The sequence below is a fragment of the Aquarana catesbeiana genome, linkage group LG13, assembly GCF_042186555.1.
Source record: "Aquarana catesbeiana isolate 2022-GZ linkage group LG13, ASM4218655v1, whole genome shotgun sequence".
In the NCBI taxonomy this organism is placed as follows: Eukaryota; Metazoa; Chordata; class Amphibia; order Anura; family Ranidae; genus Aquarana; species Aquarana catesbeiana.
The window spans coordinates 66,701,138-66,724,026 of NC_133336.1; the positions used below are offsets into that span (position 1 = coordinate 66,701,138).

General features: G+C 42.2%; 1 protein-coding gene across 2 annotated transcripts in view; it reads left to right on the forward strand.

Moving 5' to 3' along the window:
* Positions 1–19,485, forward strand: part of RTN1 (reticulon 1) — a 295,768-nt gene extending 276,283 nt beyond the window's left edge. Inside the window, exons 4-9 of one of the 2 annotated variants that reach the window (XM_073609278.1) lie at positions 2,606–2,813; positions 4,143–4,281; positions 7,720–7,789; positions 15,508–15,554; positions 16,220–16,278; positions 18,654–19,485. In XM_073609278.1, coding sequence (XP_073465379.1) covers positions 2,606–2,813; positions 4,143–4,281; positions 7,720–7,789; positions 15,508–15,554; positions 16,220–16,278; positions 18,654–18,693 — 563 coding nt within the window. In that variant the 3' untranslated portion in view covers positions 18,694–19,485. Of the gene's footprint in view, positions 1–2,605; positions 2,814–4,142; positions 4,282–7,719; positions 7,790–15,507; positions 15,555–16,219; positions 16,283–18,653 lie in introns of those variants that run through there. The other variant, XM_073609279.1, reaches the window with a different exon arrangement.
* Positions 19,486–22,889: the final 3,404 nt, after the last annotated feature.

The window sequence follows — 22,889 nt, forward strand, 5'->3', positions numbered from 1 at the left end:
TTTCCTATTTAGCATAATACAGCAAATATGAAATCAACAGCTTGGTATATCTAGGTCTTTGCTCATCATCATGAATTCCCAGCAGTGCCAATTCAGGTGTACAAGGGAGAGACTGCTGTAAACGGGAGTTGATAGAATCAAGAACCGCCGTCCAAAACTGTGTTTCTCTTTGACATTTGCAAAACATATGAAAATAAGTACCCTCAGCCGTGTAATATCTAGTACAGACAGAGGAACGTTGTGGCTAGATTTTTTTGCAATCTCTGTGGTGTGAAGTACACTATGGAGGAATTTTGTCTGAATTAATTTGTCTTTAGAAGTTATCATCAGCCTGGAGCTATCCTTCAAGCATTCTTCCCATATTTCCCTATCTAATGCAGGAATATTTACATGCCATTGTTCCCAAAGCCTATCCATCTTAGGTGACTGCACACTGAGAAGAGCCAGATAAAGCACGGATAAGGGCTTAGTCAAAGCCTCCTGTGCCAAAAGCTCCTCTATCGGGTCAGTCTCAAGCATAGGGGGATTTGGAAATTGGGAACGTACAGCATGTTGCAGTTGGAAGTAATGGAAGTACATCCAGCGAGGTAGTCTAAAATTAGCCGACAGTGCCCCAAATGATAAAAGCGTTCCTGTAGGTATAATATCCCTCAGTCTCTGAACACCAAATTTAGCCCTGACCTGTGGGTCAGGGAGCATCATAATGTGTGGAGAGGAGGGATTTCCCCACAATGGTTGATAAGGAGACCAGTGATCAGGCTTGGCAAACCGAGCCCTGGCAGCTATCCACACCTTCAACGTCATTCTATAAGAATGGAAGGGATGGGTAGGCCCTTGACCCCCCCCCCCCCCCGTATTAGATTACTGGAGTCAAATCCAAACCTACGTAACATGCTCCAGAGAAAGGGCCACTGGACTGAATCAAAGGCCTTTTCTGCATCCAACGAGGCCACCACCCTTGTACCAGCATTGTCATGATTGGCCGAGAGATTGAGAAAAAGGTGATGGATATTCCAGTTCCTTCCTTCCGGGCTTTGTACATCCATAGACACACACAGCGCCGCTAAGTCATACCCCCGCTTTCTGTCCTCCCAGGAGTTTGACTGACAGCAGCAGGAGCCTTTGGCTCACGTTGCTCTCAGTGTCTACTGTGAGACCAAGAAGTGAGGGGAGCCTCCTCCAAATCTCCACATCCCCCCCCCCCCCTTTTTTTTTTTTTTTTTTTTTTTTTTTTTTTTTTTTTTTTTTAGCTGCTGTCATCGGATTCCTGTAAATAAACAAGGATAACATCAGGGTAAGGTGGAGCATGTGCTAACGTTGTCCTCACTTAGCTGGAGCTGACACCAGCTGTGTTTTTGTATAGATTTATTGCATGCTATCCGAGGTCTCTCTCTCCTTAATCAAGCCATATAGACCTACAGGATGAGATTTTCATACTTCCAGTCTGATGTGGAGTACCATTGACACCCCCCCGATCGGATGATCAATTGTTATACTATTGTGCCATGACAGACCTCGTATAATTTGGGGTCGGCGCTTCTGGTAATCGGCTGAATGTACCTAGGTGGTGGGTTCACTGATCACATTCAGTTATAGTAACACTTGTGGACACCATTGTTTGAGCATCTTGGACTGGATACACTCTGAATACATCTGTGGATGTGATGTATTGTTTCACTTTGTATTTATTCTATTTACACATTTTTTGTTTATGAACGTTTCACATAGTACAACTGTGTATTTTCAAGTAATATAGAGTTGCACTTTAGATTGGATGCACTTTGAACACATCTGTGGACTTGTTTTATATTGTTTTATTTTGGACTTTTTATTTTACCTACACATGGTTTTTGGTTGTTCATGATTTTTTCACATTATATTTTGGGTACCTTGAAAGCCTTTTACTGTACATGGGGGAGAGAAGAGGGTTTCATTTTTTTTACTGGTTTCCTTTGAGATGGCAGAGAAGACTGCATGAGGTTTCAAGTTTAGGACTATAGAGGAGGTGACAGCGAGCAGACCAACATCCCTGGCATAGTATGGGCGGTGGGAACCTATTAATGGTCTGTGGCACTGGATGTGCCTTAAGCCTGGGACACACTTTACCTTTTCTTTTTAATTCAATTAGCAGGTTGAGCAAAATATAAAAAAAAAGACAGATCTCCACATCAACACAAGCAAAGTCGGGCTTCTGTTGAACAGACAGCTGTACACATGGACTGAAAGTTGTTTGGTTCCTTCTATGTACCGGGCTTAAAACTCCAACTTTCACAAAATTGGTATTTGGTACCAAGCAAGGGGGGGGTCCTGGGCCCCCATCGGTTGGGGACTTATAAGTTGGTGCCTGCTCTTGCATGGGAATTTTGGTTTATACACAATTTTTGTGAAAGAGGCTTTAATAAATCATAAAAGTGTCAAATGGTTTGAAATACTGTCAGTGATACTGTGCATTAAAGATAATCTGTGAATTGTTTGTGTTAAAGCTAAAATTATATTAGGCACAGCATTTGAAGTACAGTACAGCTACATTAAGTAAAAATGATTTCTGATTTTGAATGCAAAGCAATTGTATGACTCATTTTATACCCATTTTGATCTTTTACAGCTATTGACTTGTTATACTGGAGGGATGTGAAGCAGAGCGGAATTGTATTTGGAAGTGTCCTTCTGATGCTCTTCTCCCTGACCCAGTTCAGTGTGGTCAGTGTCATTGCCTACCTAGCACTTGCTGCTCTCTCAGCCACAATCAGCTTCAGAATCTACAAATCAGTTTTACAGGCTGTACAGAAAACCGATGAAGGCCATCCATTCAAGTAAGTTGTTTTAGCTAAATGCTTTGCTTTTGTAAAACACAAGCTAAAGTGGAGCTGAATTAAAAAAAATAAAGATTTGCTAGTTGTGCCTAAGCAGAACTTCTGAAAAATTTCCATTTTTGTCTTGTATTTCTAAAAAATAACAGCACACTTCCTGGTATGTAAGTGTGCTTAGGTACTCCCTGAGCTTACAGCTGTATATCTACAGTGTATTATAAAGGTACTTCTGCCTCTGACTGGTATTCTCAGGAGGTGTGAAGTGAAAATTGGTGATGTCATGACCGTGCTGCTCACTGTTCTTTTTGTTTGAGGCTCTGACAACCCTACCAAGATGGCTGCCTGGCATGGCAGAATAAGGCATGGTAAGTCAGTGATAGGGAAAGGATCAGCTTCAGGGGGACTACAGAGAGTGGTCACTAGTCCTTTGCTCTCTGCTTTTTTGGCGGAGCTTCCAGAGTCTTCTTTATTCAGGCAAATGATTGTGCAAAGTGTAGTAAACCATAGGAACCTTTACATTTTGACATCTACGTATAATGTTCTCAGAAAACTTTCCACTTCTGGCTCTCCACACCTACGCCAACAGCAACTCTGTACTTGCGACACACATACTGTATATCTAATGCAGTCTGTGGAAATCAGATTAGCATTGATCTCTCTGCCCAATGGGGCACCTTATTACTGTTAAACAGTGGCCTGGCACTAAGGCATAGTAGCAGAGTATAGGAAGCATGGTACGTGAATCATAGTACATTTGCTGTATGCCAGCTTGCTCCCCAACAGTACTAATGCAGTTTTCTGATGGAAGAATGGAGCTGGATTCAGACCTGATAGGTGGCGGAGGACCTCATGGGAGCCTAGGTCCTTGTTGCAGTTGTGATCTCAGTAATCCTGCGGTGACTACCATACTGAGCTTGAGTTGGGTCCTTCTCTCTGTCTTCTTCAGATGGTCACATGGCTTCAAGTTCCTGCATCTCAACTACCTTTTATTGTTGATAGGACGAAGGGGTGGATAAAGCAAAAGTAGATCCCAACGAGCTCCTTCTTCTTCCAAGCACAATAAACATTGCTCTCCTTCCCTCTGCAACTAACAGTAGTGATGTTGATTTCATTAATACAGTTAACCAATGAGCAGGCTGGAGATTACAGCTAATCTTAATGAGTAGCCAAACTCTTCAGGTAAAAGTTAGAGAGCTCCATCCTCTGGTGACCACCAGTCTGAGAAGGCATGCTTTCCAAGTTTGAATGTTTTGACATGAAATCTCTTTTCATAACTTTGACAGACTCGCTAATCTCCAACCATTAATGAACATTGCATTTGCTTTCTTGCAGAAACTATTTGGATGTGGAGATCTCCCTTTCCCAAGAACAGATCCAGAAATACACAGACTGCCTACAGGTGTACCTAAACAGCATAGTCCGAGAGCTCAGGAGACTTTTCCTGGTACAGGACCTGGTTGATTCATTAAAGGTATGACTGATAACCATCAACTTATATTGTATTACCAATCATATCCACATAAAACCACACTGGTCCTTCCTCATTAATTAAATCTGATAAACATGCTAATAAATAGGGTTTGTTGTAGTTATATATGTTTTCTAAATTTTTGTTTTAGAATTCACCGGTCTGTGAAAATACCAGAAATCACATATATATGTCTTCCATTCAGGGGTTGAAATAACAGATCATAGTACAATTTTGATGGAGCCCTCTGGAGACCTTTTTATTTAACAACTGGCAGTGTCAATTGTCACAATACTGCCATTGACCTAAAGCTGAAGTAAACTCTGTTGCTGACACCAGGGCTTTTGCCATAATGTGCAAACATTTTTCTGTTATAAAAAGATGGTGCACATATAGTAAGCAATAGAAGCAAAATTGCACTTTAAAAATCTAGTTTACTCTGCCTATTTTGGTATACTTGGTTCCTTCCTCCTTGCTCTTCTCAGATCCTTGCTTTGCGGCCCATTGAGAGTTGTATAGCATTTGTTCAAGAAATTTGTATTCCTGTATGACTGTCACAAAGGAGGAGAGAAATATAGTAGTCTAAGACAGACCATAGACGGTGCAAATTTGTTTCCTGCAATCACGGGTTGCAGGAAAGAAATTTGCTTGATTCCCCCATCAACACAGACAGTGTTGATGGGGGAATCTCTCCTGCTGGGCCTTTGTCCTTTCTCATGTGGGGCGGGGGGAAGCCACCTCTGCCGAGAGAAGACAGGGATTATCGCTATCAGCTATAGCAGCCGATTGTGATAATCGCCACACACTGATCTAAATTTAGCTAGTTCAGCAGGGACTGGACACATTTCAATCAGTGTGTGGCTGTCCTTGCTTGAAGAGACTTGTTTAAAAATGTACCCTAATCAGCCACTGATCAGTGTATTCTGACAGCAGTGCGCGCTGCTGTCACAATACAGTGTCCCGATGGGAGGATTTCCCCATCGACATCATAGAACGAAAAAAACTATCCTTGTAAAGCCAGTTTAAGTATAATGGTGATCACACACTCAATTTTTTAATCCGATCAATATGAGATTCAATTAAAACCGTTAAATAGCCATAACTTCCCTTCCAATAGTTTTAGAAACCATTTTGATCGGGTTTGAGCAAACTGCCTGGATCAGCCAGGGCAGAATATCATTGATCTTTTTGCATCAATTGGCAGCACTTAGATACTTTAAATATGATTTATATTTTGATCAATCAGATTATGAGATTAAATGAAAGCAACAGAGATATGATTGATAATTTATGATCGTATATTACAATCTTATCCTTACCAATTAATCAAAATCCACTTTCCCCTGTGTGGCATGTTGAGTGAATAGGCTGTTGACTATAGGCCTATTATTCCTATCAGAAGCGATTGATCAGAAAAGAAATCAAACATTTATCAAAGCATTTGTATGGCCATGTTCTCCAAAAAACACTTCAGCGCTAAACTCAAGGGAAATCTTCAATCTCGCTTCCTTTCACAATGCCAATCATGGGTGCAGCCCTTCGCAGACCGGGAATGTTTCCAAACGAACTGCAAAAAACACACAGGAGGGCGCAAGCACCTTTTGCATTACCATTGATAAGTTTATTGAATCCATAAAGACAAATGGATACTCAAATGCCGATTAAAAAAAAAAAAAAGGAGCAAAACTGATCTGCTCTAGCTTGGACGCAATGTGACTTGTCCTAGGAACAAATGGCTGGATTACTGACGCGTTTTGGGAGGTTATGCCCCCCTTCCTCAGATTCAATAATTCAATAAAATTATCAGTGGTAATGCAAGAGTTGGTTGCGCCCTCCTGTGTTTTTTACAGTTCCTGTGTATGGCCACCCTAAGGTGGATGAGGGTTATTTGAAGGATAACTGTACTAAAAGTATAATTATCCTTCGATTCGTTTAGGCAAAATGCTACTTGAATTGAAGTATTGTGCCATTCATAAAGTATTTTGTCAATCACAAATTAGCGCTGTCAACATCTGTGGGCCTGGCTTTAATGGCCCCAGAGTACTTAGCCTAAGGCCTATGTCACACTTGTTGATGGAACAGTTCTCCAGTGACAGGCTTTCTATAGATGACAGAAAAAAAAAAATACCTGTTTCCATTGCATTGTTCCCTCAATGACCAGAAGTGCCAAGAGATGCTCCCTCCTGGCGGGGGGTTCTGCAGCATTTTCACCAACAAGGGAGCGATGTCAGTGTTCTGACCAGGGTGCTGCAGCATGGAAATGGGTGTGTATTTTAACTCTGTCCTGTCGGACCTGAAGAAGCCACTCTCTGCTCTATAAGGTACCCTGCTTCCAATTGACACTCTAAAAATGGATAGACTTTGGGAACAATGGAAGGCTGACATCCCGGCACTAGAAAGGGAGGATTGGGAGGATAGTCTGGAACAAGGCCCCAAGCTGGTCATATCTACAGGGGACAAACTCATACAAACAAAATTTCTCCACAGGGTGTATTTTAACCCGGTACGTATGTCTAGAATATACCCTGATAGAGACCCACATTGTTCTAGATGTCTGGCGCACTTGGGCACATACATGCATATGTTCTGGGACTGCCCCATGTTGTCGACCTTTTGGGCAGGGGTATTCGAACAGTTGAATATTCGTCTTGAATTGGCTGTCCCTATGACGCCTGAATTAGCTTTACTGGGTATCCATGACGATGACCAAAGATCGCATCATAGCAAACTGTTGATCTCATATCTGCTTTTTTATGCTAAAAAGGAAATATTGTGTAAGTGGACTTCTTCTGCCCCCCCAGATATAGCTACATGGGAAAATAAAGTTAATGCTGCCCTTCCGTTATATAAGTTGACGTACATTAGTCGTGGGTGCCTCTGGAAATTCGACAAAGTATGGTTGCCATGGACAACAATTTAACCAACAGGATACGGAGATCCGAGACCTGTCTGTCTCCCTTCTATTTCCCCCCTCTTCTCCGCCCCCCCCCCTTCTTTGCTGATTTTTTCCCCCTTCTCTCCCCTTTCTTTTCTCCTTCCCCCCCTCATTATGGGATCATATCCCAGATCACAGGATTGAGAATTGTACTACTTCCTGTCTTGGACCATGGTCTACACTGTTAGATATATATCTATTTATGTACCATGTGAAATGCTTATACCAATGTTATACATATACCTTTTTGTAACACATTGAATTTGATTATGCTATAATGTATATATTTTTTTCCTTCAATAAAGCACTCCTGATTGTTAAAAAAAAAAAAACTCTTGTCACTGGCAAGGTGAACACAAGTGTAATATTGTCCAGTCCAGAGGTGCAAGGGCCTTGACTAGCAGACTGCGTAACGATGGTTGAAAATTCTGTATAATTTCCAGTTATCATTTGCTCAATATGATTGACTATATAATACATTGCTTTTATCTGTTTTTTTTTTCTAGTTTGCAGTACTAATGTGGCTGCTGACATATGTCGGAGCTCTGTTTAATGGACTAACACTCCTTATTATGGGTAAGTGACCTCACTTTGAATTGTAATAACGATTTGTTACTAAGTGACGAAGTGATGCAATTTTAAGCATGATTCAATACAAGTTTAATATTACTGACATGGATTTACATTTGTAACGACACCCAGAGTTTGAAAGGGGTTAAAGCCGTTTAAGATATTCCATTTCCGAACACTTCAATCAGCCGAACAAGAAACCCATACGAATAATTCTCCCCCAAGTACGAGACAAGGCTCTTTCTTGAGGTTCAAACAGGAATGAATCTTTATTTTGAGATCTCACACAAATATATACCGCAGGATGAAAATACAATCTCTCACCAGAAGCCTAATTAACATGAGCTAATTATCTAATCCTTTAGACAGCCTAGGTGACTCAGAGATATGACCTTTAGGACAGACTTCATGTCTCCTAGCTCACCAATTATACAATGCACATTATCATACATCCCAATACAATTGCAGGGTTAATTAGCACACTGTATGAAAAGACTCTTTAGAAGCTGTAACAACAAGTCATACTAGACTAATTTACATTATAGCAGACACAGACAGAGACAGGTGGCTGGAATTGACATCAGCATCTCCTCACAGTATGTGTCCCAACAGTATGAATCAGTCACTATTTGTAATATGGCAAATACAAGGTCCCCGGAGTCTGTGTCTCTTGGGGGGATATGGACCCGAATCTAAAGTAACGCCACCTCAAGGGTCCTCAGGCATAAAGCTCACAAAGTGCACTGTTCCCCCAAATGCCAGGGCCCATAATCGGTAGGCAAGAGGCTAGCATTCAGTCCCCTCCAAAAGTCTCTGTCCCGGCTAGGTCTGTCACAACATTGATCTTTGTGCATGCGGCACGTGTGGACTAATGCACATATGTAAGTGTGAATGGGCCCAGAGAGTTTCCCTTAGTTTTTCATAAATTACGACAACATATAGATGTGAACCAGCTACACAGGAAAATTCAGAATAACGGATGAGGTCAGGTATGTTCAGATCCTAGTCCCACCATGGAAGCTGTCGCTGCACACAACCAATCATAAGCAGCTGAGGCATTCCCCAGCCCGTATATAAAGGGGTATGTACACATGCAGCTGCGGGACAAGGAATACCTCAGACGCTTAGGTTTGGCGGTGTGCAGCAGCAGCTACAATATTTTTAATAACGAAAGAATTGTTCCCAAATTCAGAAAACAGAGATTTTCACTGGAAAAAATTCTGATTAGACGCAACACAGCTGTTGAGCACAAAGGTTGCTAATCCACTGGGAACTTTTGCTAATCACAGTAGCAAGCTTAGGACAGAAATCCCATCTGCATAGATTTAATGGCTTTCACAAAGTGTTAGTGGGACCAGAGCACAGAGTGCTTTGCACAGTTTTACTGAATCCAAGGGACATGGTTCCTTGTGCCAAAGTGTCTGAATGAAAAACAGTTCGCCAAGCTCGTAGCAGCTGATTAGATTAGTGTTTACAAAATCCCAATGAAGAAATTAAATGGGCACTGGTAACCAGTTCCTATAGGCAGCACAGACAGTTCTCCAGTTATCCATAGTCCTTACAGTTTTTATAGGTAATTTATGTAGTCCTTTGCTTGCCTGCAAGAGTGGTTATACATTTGATACATTATAGAATTACACATTATTTGTGTTATTATAGATTAACATAGTAGTTCACAAAGTCAAAAGTTTTGGTTTCCATAAACCCATTGGAAACTAAAGTAGTCATGCTTGTCTGTTGTCTCCACAATACAATAAATATCAAACCACAACTTTCTTTTCAAGTAATACTTAACTATCTAATATCAGCCAATTTCTCAGGTTTGTTTAACGCCTCCAAAACCGTTTCATATGGATGAGTAGAATCTCTTGTGTCCATATAGCTCTTCTGGTCCAATAGAGCTTCTACTCTACACATACGGGTGCATCTCATAAAATTTGATTAAAGCGGTTGTATACCCTTAAAAAAAAAAAAACCCTGTAAGGCAAAGGCATAATGAGCTGGTATGCACGGCATACTAGCTCATTATGAAATACTTACCTTAGAATGAGGTCCCCGTATCGCAGGCCGGTCCACGCCAAGGGAGATGACATTTTACCCTCAGCGTGTCTTCCGGGTTCACGGCCCCGGCGCTGTGAGTGGCCAGAGCCACGATGACTTCACTCCCACGCCTGCGCGCAGGAGTCCTCTTCCCGGCAAGGTCCGACAGCGTCTGCCAGACCTTCAGCTGGGCATTCACAGCGCATGCGCCGCTGACATCAGCGGCTGCATGCAAAGTGAATATCTCCTAAACTGTACAGGTTTAGGAGATATTCATTTTACCTACAGGCAAGCCTTATTATAGGCTTACCTGTAGGTAAAAAATTAAAAAGTGGGTATACAACCAGTTTAACCATCAAAAAGTAATTTATTTCACTAATTCAATTCAAAAAGTGAAACTCATATGTTTTATATCGATGCGTTACACACAGTGTGATATATTTCAAGCATTTCTTTCTTTTCATTTTGATGAATATGGCTTACAGCTAGTGAAAACCCATAATTCAGTATCTCAGAAAATTTGAATATTACATAAGACCAATAAAAAAAAAAAAAGATTTTTAATGAAATGTTGGCTTACTGGATAGTATGTCCATGTACAGTATAGTATGCACTCAATACTTGGTCGATGCTCCTTTTGCATGAATTACTACATCAATGTGGCGTGGTATGGAGGCGATCAGCCTGTGGCACTGCTAAGGTGTTATGAAAGCCCAGGTTGCTTTGATAGCGACCTTCAGCTCGTCTACATTGTTGGGTCTGGTCTGGTGTCTCTCATCTTCCTCTTGACAATACCCCACAGATTCGCTATGCGGTTTAGGCCAATCAAGCACAGTGCTGGCCAATCAAGCACAGTGATACCGTGATCATTAAACTAGGTATTGGAACTTTGGCAGTGTGGGTAGGTGCCAAGTCCCGCTGGAAAATGAAATCATATCTCCATAAAGCTGGTCAGCAGAGGTAAGCATGAATTTCCTGGTAGAGGGCTGCGCTCACTTTGGACTTGATAAAACACAGTGGACCTATGCCAGCAGATGACATGGCTCCCCAAATCATCACTGACTTTGGAAACTTCACACTGGACCTCATGCAGCTTGGAGTCTGTGCCTCTCCAGACTCTGGGACCTTGATTTCCAAATGAAATTCTAAATTCTCCACAGTCCATGGTGATTTATAAGTTTCACTTTTTGAATTGAATTACTGAAATAAATTAACTTTTTGATGATATTCTAATTTTAAGAGATGCACCTGTATATCATTAGCACCTCATTGTTCACTTAAACCGTTTTAGTAAAGCTTTAAACCCCCTGACCACCACCACCACCATCAAGTGCAGCCTGCCATGTTAGGTACCTTCCTTCCCATTCCTGTACGGCCCTACCCAGGGCTGCACAGCCTTCCTTCTGAAAATGTTCTCTTTTTGTGCACGTTTGTGTTACAACCCCATTCATTGCTATGTGTGAGCCATATTCAACCAATCCCTGTGGAATACAGCTCACCTGTATGAATGAATAAGGGCCTTAGCACACACACTAAGAGGTGGAGCTGGCAAGGATTTCTTGGAAGAAAAACTAAGCAACATTGCACAGGTGTATCTTGCACAGTGTGTCCCTATTTCTCCATAAGAATTTTTTTAGTTGAACGCATTTAAGGAAATGGTGTTGGAGAAGTTGCTTTGTTTTGTTTAGACCTTTTTTTACGATTACAAACCCTCAATTTATCATGATATCCCCTTTCGCAGAGTATCATCGTCATCATCACATTAGGCATCAGTATGGCTTCTAGAGATGTCAGTAGCTTGGTTTTACTATACATTTTGGTAGCTAGGAACAGTACAGCTGAAGGAAAATCAAAATTTGATTTTATCATTATTTTATAAATATGACAAATCACAAATGCACAAGCTAATGAGAATTTTGCTGCAATTAAAACATAGACTGGAGGTACATTTATTGGCAATGTTACTTACATGTCATCTAACACATCAATTCCCCATTTTGATTACAAGTTCAGTAATCCTGTTCTTGTTTTTTTCTTCATTTTATTTATATACCATCATTTGGTGCCCATACACCTGGTTAAGAATCCCTAGCCTCGACCGACCCCATGGGCAGGATCCCAATTGCACTTGCAACTTTTTCTACCTTAGTGCTTGTACCCTGTCATTGTTTTGGAGGAAGAAATTAAGATAAACACCTTTCACAAAAATCCAAGGGTGAAATATATGCCTATCCCAAATATGCACCCAGAGCACTCAATTTGAATTATTTATACTCCAGATCATTAAAAAATATTCATCCCGAGTCTCCTTTTAATGCAGTCTCCTTCAACTAAGGGATATTGCATAGCACAGAATGATTCAAAGAAAAATGATTCACAGTATACTAATAGGCTTACCACTTACTTTCTTGGTACTACTTCAATCAGCCAATAATTCAGCCTCCAGACTTATCTTCCTTACTGTTTAATGATCTCCCACTATCCGTCAATGCCTGCACTTTATATTGCGTTTGGGATTAAGTTCAAGCTTCTAGTCTTCACTTACGAGCTCTTCAGTATTGCTGAAACCCCCATATGTCTCATTTCTTGTCTTTTTCTATATTCCAAAATGTGCTCTTGGATCTGCCAATAATCCTTTCCTGTCATCATCTCTTGTTAGCACCTCCCACTCCCGTATCCAAGAGTTCTCCCACGCTGCACTTTCTCTCTGGAATGCTCTCACTCTTTTAGAACCTTTTCATTCCATATTTCTATTTTCAGTTTACTCTCCTTGCACACTGACATGCAAAGATCAGGATACATTTTTTAAACTAAAATGGTTTGGGGGTTCCTTGTATTTTTCTGTTCAGTAAAACAGCAAAGAAGGACGTAGGAAAAAGGAATGATAGCAAATGTTTAGCCCACACAAGGGCACAAATGATGTACATAAAGTCATATCACATAGAAAATAATGTATAGGTCTTAGCAATCACAGAGTAGGGACCCATAACCTGCTTCCAAAGGGTAGTAATGTAGGCTCCCACTAACCATCAGTTATGTGATTGACAGGGCCATCTTTAATATTGATTGGACCCTGGGCAAACATTTTCTTGGGCCCCTCCTCCATGCAATTTCGCTCTCTGCCTGCTCTGAGACATACAATAAACAGCAGCTGGACTCAAAATCAGTTTACTGAATCAGATCAGGCAGCAATTGTGATTGGTTGTCAGAGGGTACAGTGTGTCATTACTGCTCACGGACTGGCTGCTAGAGGTTATAGCACACATTATGGCTCACTGATTATTTGCGGTTACAGCACATGACTTCTGCTTAGTGGTTTGCTGCTAGAGATTTCTGTACATCAATACTGCTCACTGGTTGCTAGAGGTTACTGGACATCTTTACCACTCACTATTTGGTTGCTAGAGGTTACCGGACATCCTTACCACTCACTATTTGGTTGCTAGAGGTTATTGCACATTATTACTGCTCACTGATTGGTTGCTAAAGGTTACTGCATATCCTTACCGCTCAATGATTGGTTGCAAGAGGTTAGTGCACATTATTACTGCTCACTGATTGGTTGCTAAAAGTTATAGCACATTATCTCCTCACTGCCTGCGCACCATGGACTGGTGATGGTGCAGGGACCCATCAATAAGCTGAAAACTCCTTGGGATCCTAGGACTCCTGGGATCAGTGGCACTGCTGGGGGAGGGGGGTGTGATCAGTGGCAATGCTGGGGGGTTAATTAGATCAGTGGCAGTGGTGGGGGAATGGGATTAGTACGGAGGCAGTACACTGGAACAAATTCTGAATCATGTAGAGCAAAGCTGGAAATCTTTGGCAAGTATATAGTGGGGGATCCTACACTGACCACCAATGTAATGGAGAATTTACAGTGACCACCAATGTGAGGGGGGATTTACACTGACGACCAATGTGAGGGGGAATTTGCACTGACCACCATGTATCAGGAGATTTTATGCCACCCACCTATATAAAGAGGGATTTCTACACGGACACTAATGTAATAGGAGCATTTACACCGACCACCAGTGTAAGGAGGAATATACAATGACCTCCATATAAGGTGACACTTCTACACTGACCGCCAATGTAAAGGGGGATTTACACTAACCACCAGTGTAAGGGTAATTCTGCACTTACCACCAATGTAAAGGGAAATGTACACTGATCACCAAGTAATGAAGAATTTACACTGACAACCAATGTAACAGGGGATTTTACATCAACAACCAATAAAGGGGGATTTCTACACTGGCCACCAATGTAAGGGGGGAATTACACTCACCGCCAATTTAAAGGGGCTTCTACATGGACCACCAGTGTAAGGGAGGATTCGAAACTGACCACAAATTCAAGTTTGGATTTTTTTTGCCGATTACCACTATAAAGAGGAGTTTCTACATTGACCACTATTGTAATAGGGATTTACACTGACCACTAATGTAATAGGAGCATTCACAGTAAGCACCACTGTAATGAGGGATTTACACTGACCACCAATGTAAGGGGGGCCTTCACACTGGCCACTAGTGTGAATGAAAGGATTGTAGACTAAGCCCTAATGTAATGAGAAGATTTACACTGACCACCAATGTAACTGAGACATTTAGCCTGCGTTCACATTTGTGTGTGTCGGGAATGCATGCAAAATCGCTTTCCTGACCACAGAAACCTGCTGCCCTTTAGCAGATACACAACAGTGCCATTAATTGTTAATGATGCCCTCACACATCTGCTGAGATATGTGTATACCACGGTCAAGGAATGCCAACAATGGGGGAAATTAGAGTCTACAGTATATGGATAGAAACATGATGTTCCGGGCAGAAACATGATGTTCCGGGCTTTGGTTTTAGTTGGACTTGGTGAGAGTGCGAAGGAGATTCAGAAGCATAGTGTGCGGGTAAGTACTAATAAGCAGAAAATAGGTTAAGTTTGTAGGTGTATGGGGTTCCTTGTATTTTTTTTTTTTTTTTACAAGTTTTAAACTGACTATTTATATTTTTTCTATATTTATACATTTTTTGTTTTAAAAGCATATAAAGAAAAACTAATGGCAGTTTTTTAGATTTGGATAGAGTGGGGAAGGAGAGTAGAGAGATTCACTCTAATTGATGTGATCACCAATGTCACTGGGAAGGAAATTGAGGGTAAACTCAAAATCTTGAACCAGAACAGAAATAGCGTGGAATCTTCTAGTAAGGATACTTATTCCCATGACAGCTGTTTCTGGGGGGGGGGGGGATTTCCCATACATTGGAAAGATATCTTCTCACTTCCTATTTAGTCTACAGGACCAGAAGTAAAGGTAATTACCTTGAAAGAGACACACATGGCAAAAAAAACAAAAAAAAAAAACTGACAATGTTTAAAACCTCCCCTACACTATCCAGAATGAAAAAAATGGCATGGCTTTAGATATACTTTATAACAAGACAAAGGATTCCCTGCTCACTATGGGTTAGCTACAGCATTAGATGCCTGCCTTGAGGTACCTCTTTGTCTAATTGAAAGTCTGGAGAGAGCCTGTGTTCTAGGTGAATTGGGATCCTATTATTCATACCAATGAACATCCGATGAATGACAGATGGTCCCTTACCCCTGCATGAGAAATATTTTTTCACATTTTAATGACAATTTATACTTATGATGTTGTTTTATCCTTTTGTTTTTAGCTGTGGTGTCAATGTTTTCTCTCCCAGCCGTTTATGACAAGTACCAGGTAAGAATGAATAATAAATGAAAAATCCACCAAAAGCTGATTGTACACCCGATGGCATATCCATTATGCAGAATAAACAATCAATGGATTCAGTTAAGTGTGACACCTTTGTTATAGCTTTGTGGTTGGAAGCAAAAACACAAACTACTGAATGGAAATCTCAGTACTGCGACCAGTAGAAATGCTAAAACTGTAGGTGTCTTAGAGTATACTCTGAACCATGGCCCTGATCCTTGGCAGCCCCACCATGCTTTACTACAGCTAGAAGATGTGTTCCCACAAGAGTCTCTATGCAGAGCTGTGCAGGGAAGTTTTTAAAGACAGGCACATCTATACTGCCTCATACACCCACTCTGATATCATAGATCATATGACCAAGTGCTAGGTACACAAGATTGCCTGCGTGCCCAATGATGCTGCATTATGCAATTTTCAATTGTGTAGAAATGCATGACACTAAACATTGGTTGGGGGAGGGGGTCCAGCATGTCAGGGGCTGCACTTGAGGGCCCCTATATCAGAAAGGTTCATTCATCGCCATTACTGTAAGCAGTTCAAGAATCCAGCTGATAATTAAAACCACTGGGGCTCACCTAATGTTGTAATATTTGAAATACTTGCTTCAGTTTAAGTGCAAATAACTTAAAATGAATGTACTTTTCCAGGCACAGATTGACCAGTATTTGGGACTTGTGAGGACAAACATGAATATGATTGTGGCAAAGTAAGCTGATTTAAATTTACAAAGAAATTGCTACATAACTATGAGCTATGCATACTTTATTATGTGTGTTGATGATGATCTGTATGAAGATATTTCTCCTCACTTCCTGTTGGGACATGAAATTAAGTAAAATCCCTTTAGAGATTGCTGCAAAACATTTTTTGGCAAGAGTTGGAACCTATGTTGGGTTATGATTACTAAATGTGTCCTCATTTCTTGTCCTGCTGTCACAGTGAGTTGAAATCTCTATAATGGAATCACAGACAAATAAAAATGTATTGAAAGTTTTTACTTTTTGTGTACGTTTATATAGACTTGAAAAAAAGTTATTGATGGAATTCATACACATTTCCCCAAGTTTTATCCTAATAAAGACTGCAATTACAAGAAAAATACCTGCTGATCTACCATAAATGCATTCAGCTCTTAATCCCTTTGAGTCAGTGCCTCCTGGCCCTTTAAGGGGTTTAGGATGTCGGGAGGCGGGGCGGGGTTTAGGATCATGCGACCATTAGTCACTAGTAACTGTGTCAGGAACGTGCAGCGCACGCTCTCAGCACAGCTGTATTTACACTAATGAACGCAAATATGCAGCCGCTCGCCGCCAAGAGGCCACATATTTGCGTGCGGCCAGTGCCAAGGGGTTAATTTCTTGTTGTGGTCTGACAACAGACACATGCACACAAGACACATGCACATAGGGCATTTTGCTTTGCTATTCTGAATGCCCTCCTTCCTACCTAAATAACGTGCTCCGCCCACACAGGCACCGCATTCATTCACACATCTGTGAATGAATGAACTACAAGTCCTGTCTGCCACAGTAGTTATTTCTCAATTAACTTGAGCGCTCTTGTAGTGTATTACTCTTCCTGCACTTCAGTAACTGTCTGCTGGTACAGCAGGTACTGACAGAAAGTTGTACTGAGTGCCTGCAGGAGCCTGAATGTGCACATGTGATCTGCTGATCACAGATTCCATACGTTGCAGGCAGGGCAGCCATCAGAAATTTTGGGGCCCCTTACAGAGCTTTAGGCCTGGCCCCCCCCCCCCCCCCGCCCTGACCACCAACATTCCCCAGGGCCCGTCCCACCAAATCCACCCACTGGCCATCCCACCAAGTCCTTCAATGCACCCACTTTTATTTTGACACTCTTACAAATTATTATATAAAAATGAAAAGTGTATTCCAAGTCATCAGTGCTTTCATGATTTAACAGTTATGGCCCATTTCACACTGGGGGACCGATCGGGTCCACCTGTCCATTTTTCAGGCGGACCCAATCGGACGCCTCATTGCTCTCTATTGGGCGGCAGATGTCATTGCTCCCTATGGAGCGACATGCGTCCGTTTACACCCACTGGCATCCGATCCTGTCCCCTAAGAACAGACTGATGGGGATCCCCATCCGTCTGTCAGATTGGATGACAGTTGGATGGAAACGAACAGGTGATCCGTTTCCATCCGACCGCCCCATATAGATCAACAGGCTATGTCCCTGTCCACTCTGCATCAACGGTGTGGACACGGACCTATCATCTGCTTGCTTAGTGGAGATCAGTGGAGAGATCCTCTGCTGAGCAAGCAGATCCACTGACAGGTCAGCCCCATGTGAATGGGGCCTAAGAAATTATATTTTGTCCAAATATGAAGCCTGCCACCACTACATGTCACCTCTTCCTCCTTTACATGCAATTTCACAGTGAAATGAGCATGTAAAGGAGAGGGGGTGTAACATTTTCACCCTACCTTCCTTCAGATGGCCATTGGCTTCCAATCCAGCAAAGAGATGGCCCAATCCAGCAGAGACATCCCCATATATCCAGCAAAGAGATAGCCTAATCCAACAAAGAGACAGCCCAATATAGCAAAAAGACATTCCCTCCAGCAAAGAGACAGCCCAAAAACATCAGCTCAGCTCACAGGTATAGAAATTGTGCAGCAGCAGTGTAGCCCCTACACATTCAATGGGCAGGCTGATCCATGACATCTCCCCCCTTCCTCTTCACCGCCACCGTCCAACCAAGCTCCGATCCCGATACAAGATGCGTCCCTTCCCTCAGTTTGACTGAACCACGCCCACACGCTGCCACCGGCTGAACAAAGGAAGCTGTAGCAGAGTGGGCAGCTTGAGTTGAGATTCTTGCGCGCCGGGCCCCTCGGGATGCTCGGCCCCCTACGTTTGTTTTAGCTGCCCCCCCCCCCCCCCCCCCCCGTCTGCAGGCTCCTAAGAGAAAAAAAATAAATGCATATCTTTTACCTGCAAAAAAAATGTGCATCTGTTTTTTTTTAAGTGAACTTAGCCTTTAAAGAAAAATGTTATGATGATGAACTTGTACTTGAAATGCCAACTGTACTTTTTGTCATTTTTCAGGGTCCAAGCCAAAATTCCAGGTGCCAAACAGAAGGAGTAAATAAACCTTCAAGTCAATTCAACTCTTGGTAAATTGTGTGGAGTCTAACGTGGAAACAGCTGTGTTCCTACACTTTACTTACAGATCTATTGCACCATTCTCTTTTCAACACACGTGTTCCTTGAAACATCCAAAAAAAGAAAAAACTTCAAGAAGCAGCTCTTCCAAAGCTACTTCTCTGCTCTTAGAATACTTGCAATCAGCCGTGTCAAGCACTACAGTATAGTGAAGAGATACAAAAAGTGTACTAGATGTGTTTCTTTTATGTGTTGCTTACAAGTGCATGATGTTGGAAGCCTAAGTATTTTTTATTTTCTAATTTATTATAATTTTTTAGTGTTTTTTCTGCTATTCTTGGCAGCGCTTCTATAACTTAATGTGACGTGCGGCTAGGGCTTTATGCTTAGGGCACTGATGCAATAGTACTGACTTGCTTCATTGTCTCTGGGCTTGCTGGTTGGAGTTCTTTCGATGATATAAATATATATATAAATATACGTAGAACTGTAGACTAATGTTTTGTGTTTTCCAGCACAAGTGAAATCCGTGTGCGGTACTTCTCTCCGTTTTTGTATGAAATAAATTCGCAGTACTCCTGTTGTAAGGGATGGGGGGGGGAAAAAATTACAGATTTACATGTATGGTATCTAGACCAGTTCAGCTTGTTCAGTTTATTAATTACGATTTGTATTTCATTCTCTGTAGTTCCTAGAGAACTTATGGACTCTGATTATTTGCACTTATGATGTACTTGACACTGAATGCATAAATAAAACGTCACTAAATGTATAAGGTTCTTTTGTTGAGCTTGTACAATTCTCTATCCAACCACTTCACCACAGTGTCTGATTGTTCTAATGACAAATGTGACCATGAAAACCAGTTAATTATTGCACAGAAACATAAGCTCTGTATCTATCTGCTGGTTTCCTAAGCTAAATACAAATGGGAATAAACTCTGATTCTTGCCAAGGTTTTGTGTTTTCTATTTACTACCTCTCCAGGGGTGACAGGACCCAAAGGACAAGGGGTCCTATCAGGGAACGAAAGAAAAGGGCAAGGACCAAACAACTCAGTGCTCCTGTGTGGATATAAATGGGGGGCCTGTTACTAAAAGGTACAAACATTGATCCTGGTTTCACTGCCTTGCCTTGCAAGCCACAAACTTGAAACAAGCATGCAGCTAATGATGTCTGATGTGCTGTCCTGCATACTTGTTCTGGGTCAATGATTTTCTGTCTAGTATCTTCTGTGCCAGCTTCTATTGTCGGCTGGCGTTAAGGGAAAAATCCATTGGATGAGTAGTGGTGGCCATACATGCTTTGGTAAATGATCAGTTTCTCTTCTGATCAATTTCTTCAGATAGAAATAATCAGTTTATAGTTGAAAACCCTTTCGATTGGTATGCCACACATGGAGAAGTGGATTCCGATTGATAGTTATGATATATTTGTAATGTACGATCATACATTATTGATCACATCTCTGTTTACCCATGTAATCTATACTCTGACTGAAATACAGTTGTATTCCATAACAAAGTATCTCAGTGCTCCCAACTGATGCAGAACAATCAATAACTTTCAGCCCTGGCTGATCAAATCAGTTTGATTGAATCTGCTCTAAAAACGAGTCTAAAAAGTCAAAGTGAGAGTTATGCCCTGTACACTCGGTCGGATTTTCCGACTGAAAATGTGTGATAGGACCTTGTTGTCGGAAATTCCGACCATGTGTAGGCTCCATCACACATTTTCCATCGGATTTTCCGACACACAAAGTTTGAGAGCAGGCTATAAAATTTTCTGACAACAAAATCCGTTGTCAGAATTTCCGATCGTGTGTACACAAATCCGACGCACAAAGTGCCACGCATGCTCAGAATAAATAAAGAGATGAAAGCTATTGGCTACTGCCCCGTTTATAGTCCCGACGTACGTGTTTTACGTCACCGCGTTCAGAATGATCGGATTTTCCGACAACTTTGTGTGACCGTGTGTATGCAAGACAAGTTTGAGCCAACATCCGTTGGAAAAAATCCATGGATTTTGTTGTCTGAATATCCGATCAATGTCTGACCGTGTGTACAGGGCATTACTTTCAGCTGATTCTATAACTTCTTTTGATTTAAGTGTTCTGAATTACTGACCTGGGACAAGTGATCAGATAAGGCCTTCTGACTCTTCTATTTTTTTTTCAATAAAGTTTATAACTTTTACAAAACACGTACAAAAAAAAGGTACATATAAATTGGCAGGTATAAGAAGGCTTACACCAACTATATGTTATAGTAACACTGCACAAGTAATCAGTACGGAGCAGACAAAATGGGTATATCATGTAATATCTGCTTTAAGTAGCTGTAGGAACGAGTGTGGAAGACCTCAACTGTAATGCTAACTAAAATAAGTAACAATGTAACTGAACAACATCCCATCTGAAATTACAAATACTAAGGTATCAGTTATAGCAAGCTGTTGTAGCATATCATAGCCCATACTCCATATCTTGCATGCTAAGACACTATATTACCAACAGGCAGTGGCGTAGCATGGGGGGTGCAGGGGGTGCTGTGGCCCCGGGCGCGACATTTAGGGGGGCGCCAGTATGTGTCACTGGCTTCCTCCTACTAATTTTAAATTCCTGTGTCCCCGGGCTCCGGTCGCCATGTTAAGTGTCTGGCGCCCTGTGATTGGGCGTATGGGGGTCATGTGAGGCGTAGGGCTGGCCTGTCTGCGATCGCTCCTGAAGTCCCACCTGCGCACATGACCCCCATACGCCCAATCACAGTGCGCTGCGCCGGACACTGAACATGGCAGCTAGAGCGAGGGGAAGAGAAGCAATGTGAGCCTCCACTGTCTTCTCCTCCTATCCTCCGGACTGATGCAGACCAGCCAGACAAGAAGGTGAGTGAGACTCCCTCGTGAGAGTCGTGTTACTGGCTCCTGGGGGGGGGGGTCAGTGCAGTATGGTGGTCAGCTAGTGCAGTATGGTGGTCAGTGCAGTATGGTGGTCAGTTAGTGCAGTATAGTGGTCAACTAGTACAGTATGGTGGTCAGCTAGTGCAGTCTGGTGGTCAGTTAGTGCAGTCTGGTGGTCAGTTAGTGCAGTCTGGTGGTCAGCTAGTGCAGTATGGTGGTCAGCTAGTGCAGTATGGTGGTCAGCTAGTGCAGTATGGTGGTCAGTTAGTGTAGTATGGTGGTCAGTGTAGTATGGTGGTCAGTTAGTGTAGTATGGTGGTTAGTGTAGTGTAGTGCAGTATGGTGGTCAGTGTAGTATGGTGGTCAGCTAGTGCAGTCTGGTGGTCAGTTAGTGCAGTCTGGTGGTCAGTGCAGTCTGGTGGTCAGCTAGTGCAGTCTGGTGGTCAGCTAGTGCAGTATGGTGGTCAGCTAGTGCAGTATGGTGGTCAGTGCAGTATGGTGGTCAGTGCAGTATGGTGGTCAGTTAGTGCAGTATGGTGGTCAGTGTAGTATGGTGTTCAGCTAGTGCAGTCTGGTGGTCAGCTAGTGCAGTCTGGTGGTCAGTTAGTGCAGTCTGGTGGTCAGTGCAGTATGGTGGTCAGTTAGTGCAGTATGGTGGTCAGTGCAGTATGGTGGTCAGCTAGTGCAGTCTGCTGGTCAGTTAGTGCAGTCTGGTGGTCAGCTAGTGCAGTATGGTGATCAGTGCAGTATGGTGGTCAGTTAGTGCAGTATGGTGGTCAGTGTAGTATGGTGGTCAGTTAGTGTAGTATGGTGGTCAGTGTAGTATAGTGCAGTATGGTGGTCAGTTAGTGCAGTATGGTGGTCAGTTAGTGTAGTATGGTGGTCAGTGCAGTATGGTGGTCAGTTAGTGCAGTGTGGTGGTCAGTTAGTGTAGTATAGTGGTCAGTGTAGTGTAGTATGGTGGTCAGTGTAGTGTAGTATGGTGGTCAGTGTAGTGTAGTATAGTGGTCAGTGTATTGTAGTATGGTGGTCAGTGCAGTATAGTGGACAGTGTAGTATAGTGGACAGTGTAGTGTAGTATGGTGGTCAGTGTAGTGGTCAGTGTTGTGGACAGTATAGTATAGTGGTCAGTGTAGTGGACAATATAGTGGTCAGTGTAGTGTAGTGGATGGTATAGTGGTCAGTGTAGTGGACAGTATAGTATAGTGGTCAGTGTAGTGGATAGTATAGTGGTCAGTGTAGTTCTCAGTGTAGTGGACAGTATAGTGGTCAGTGTAG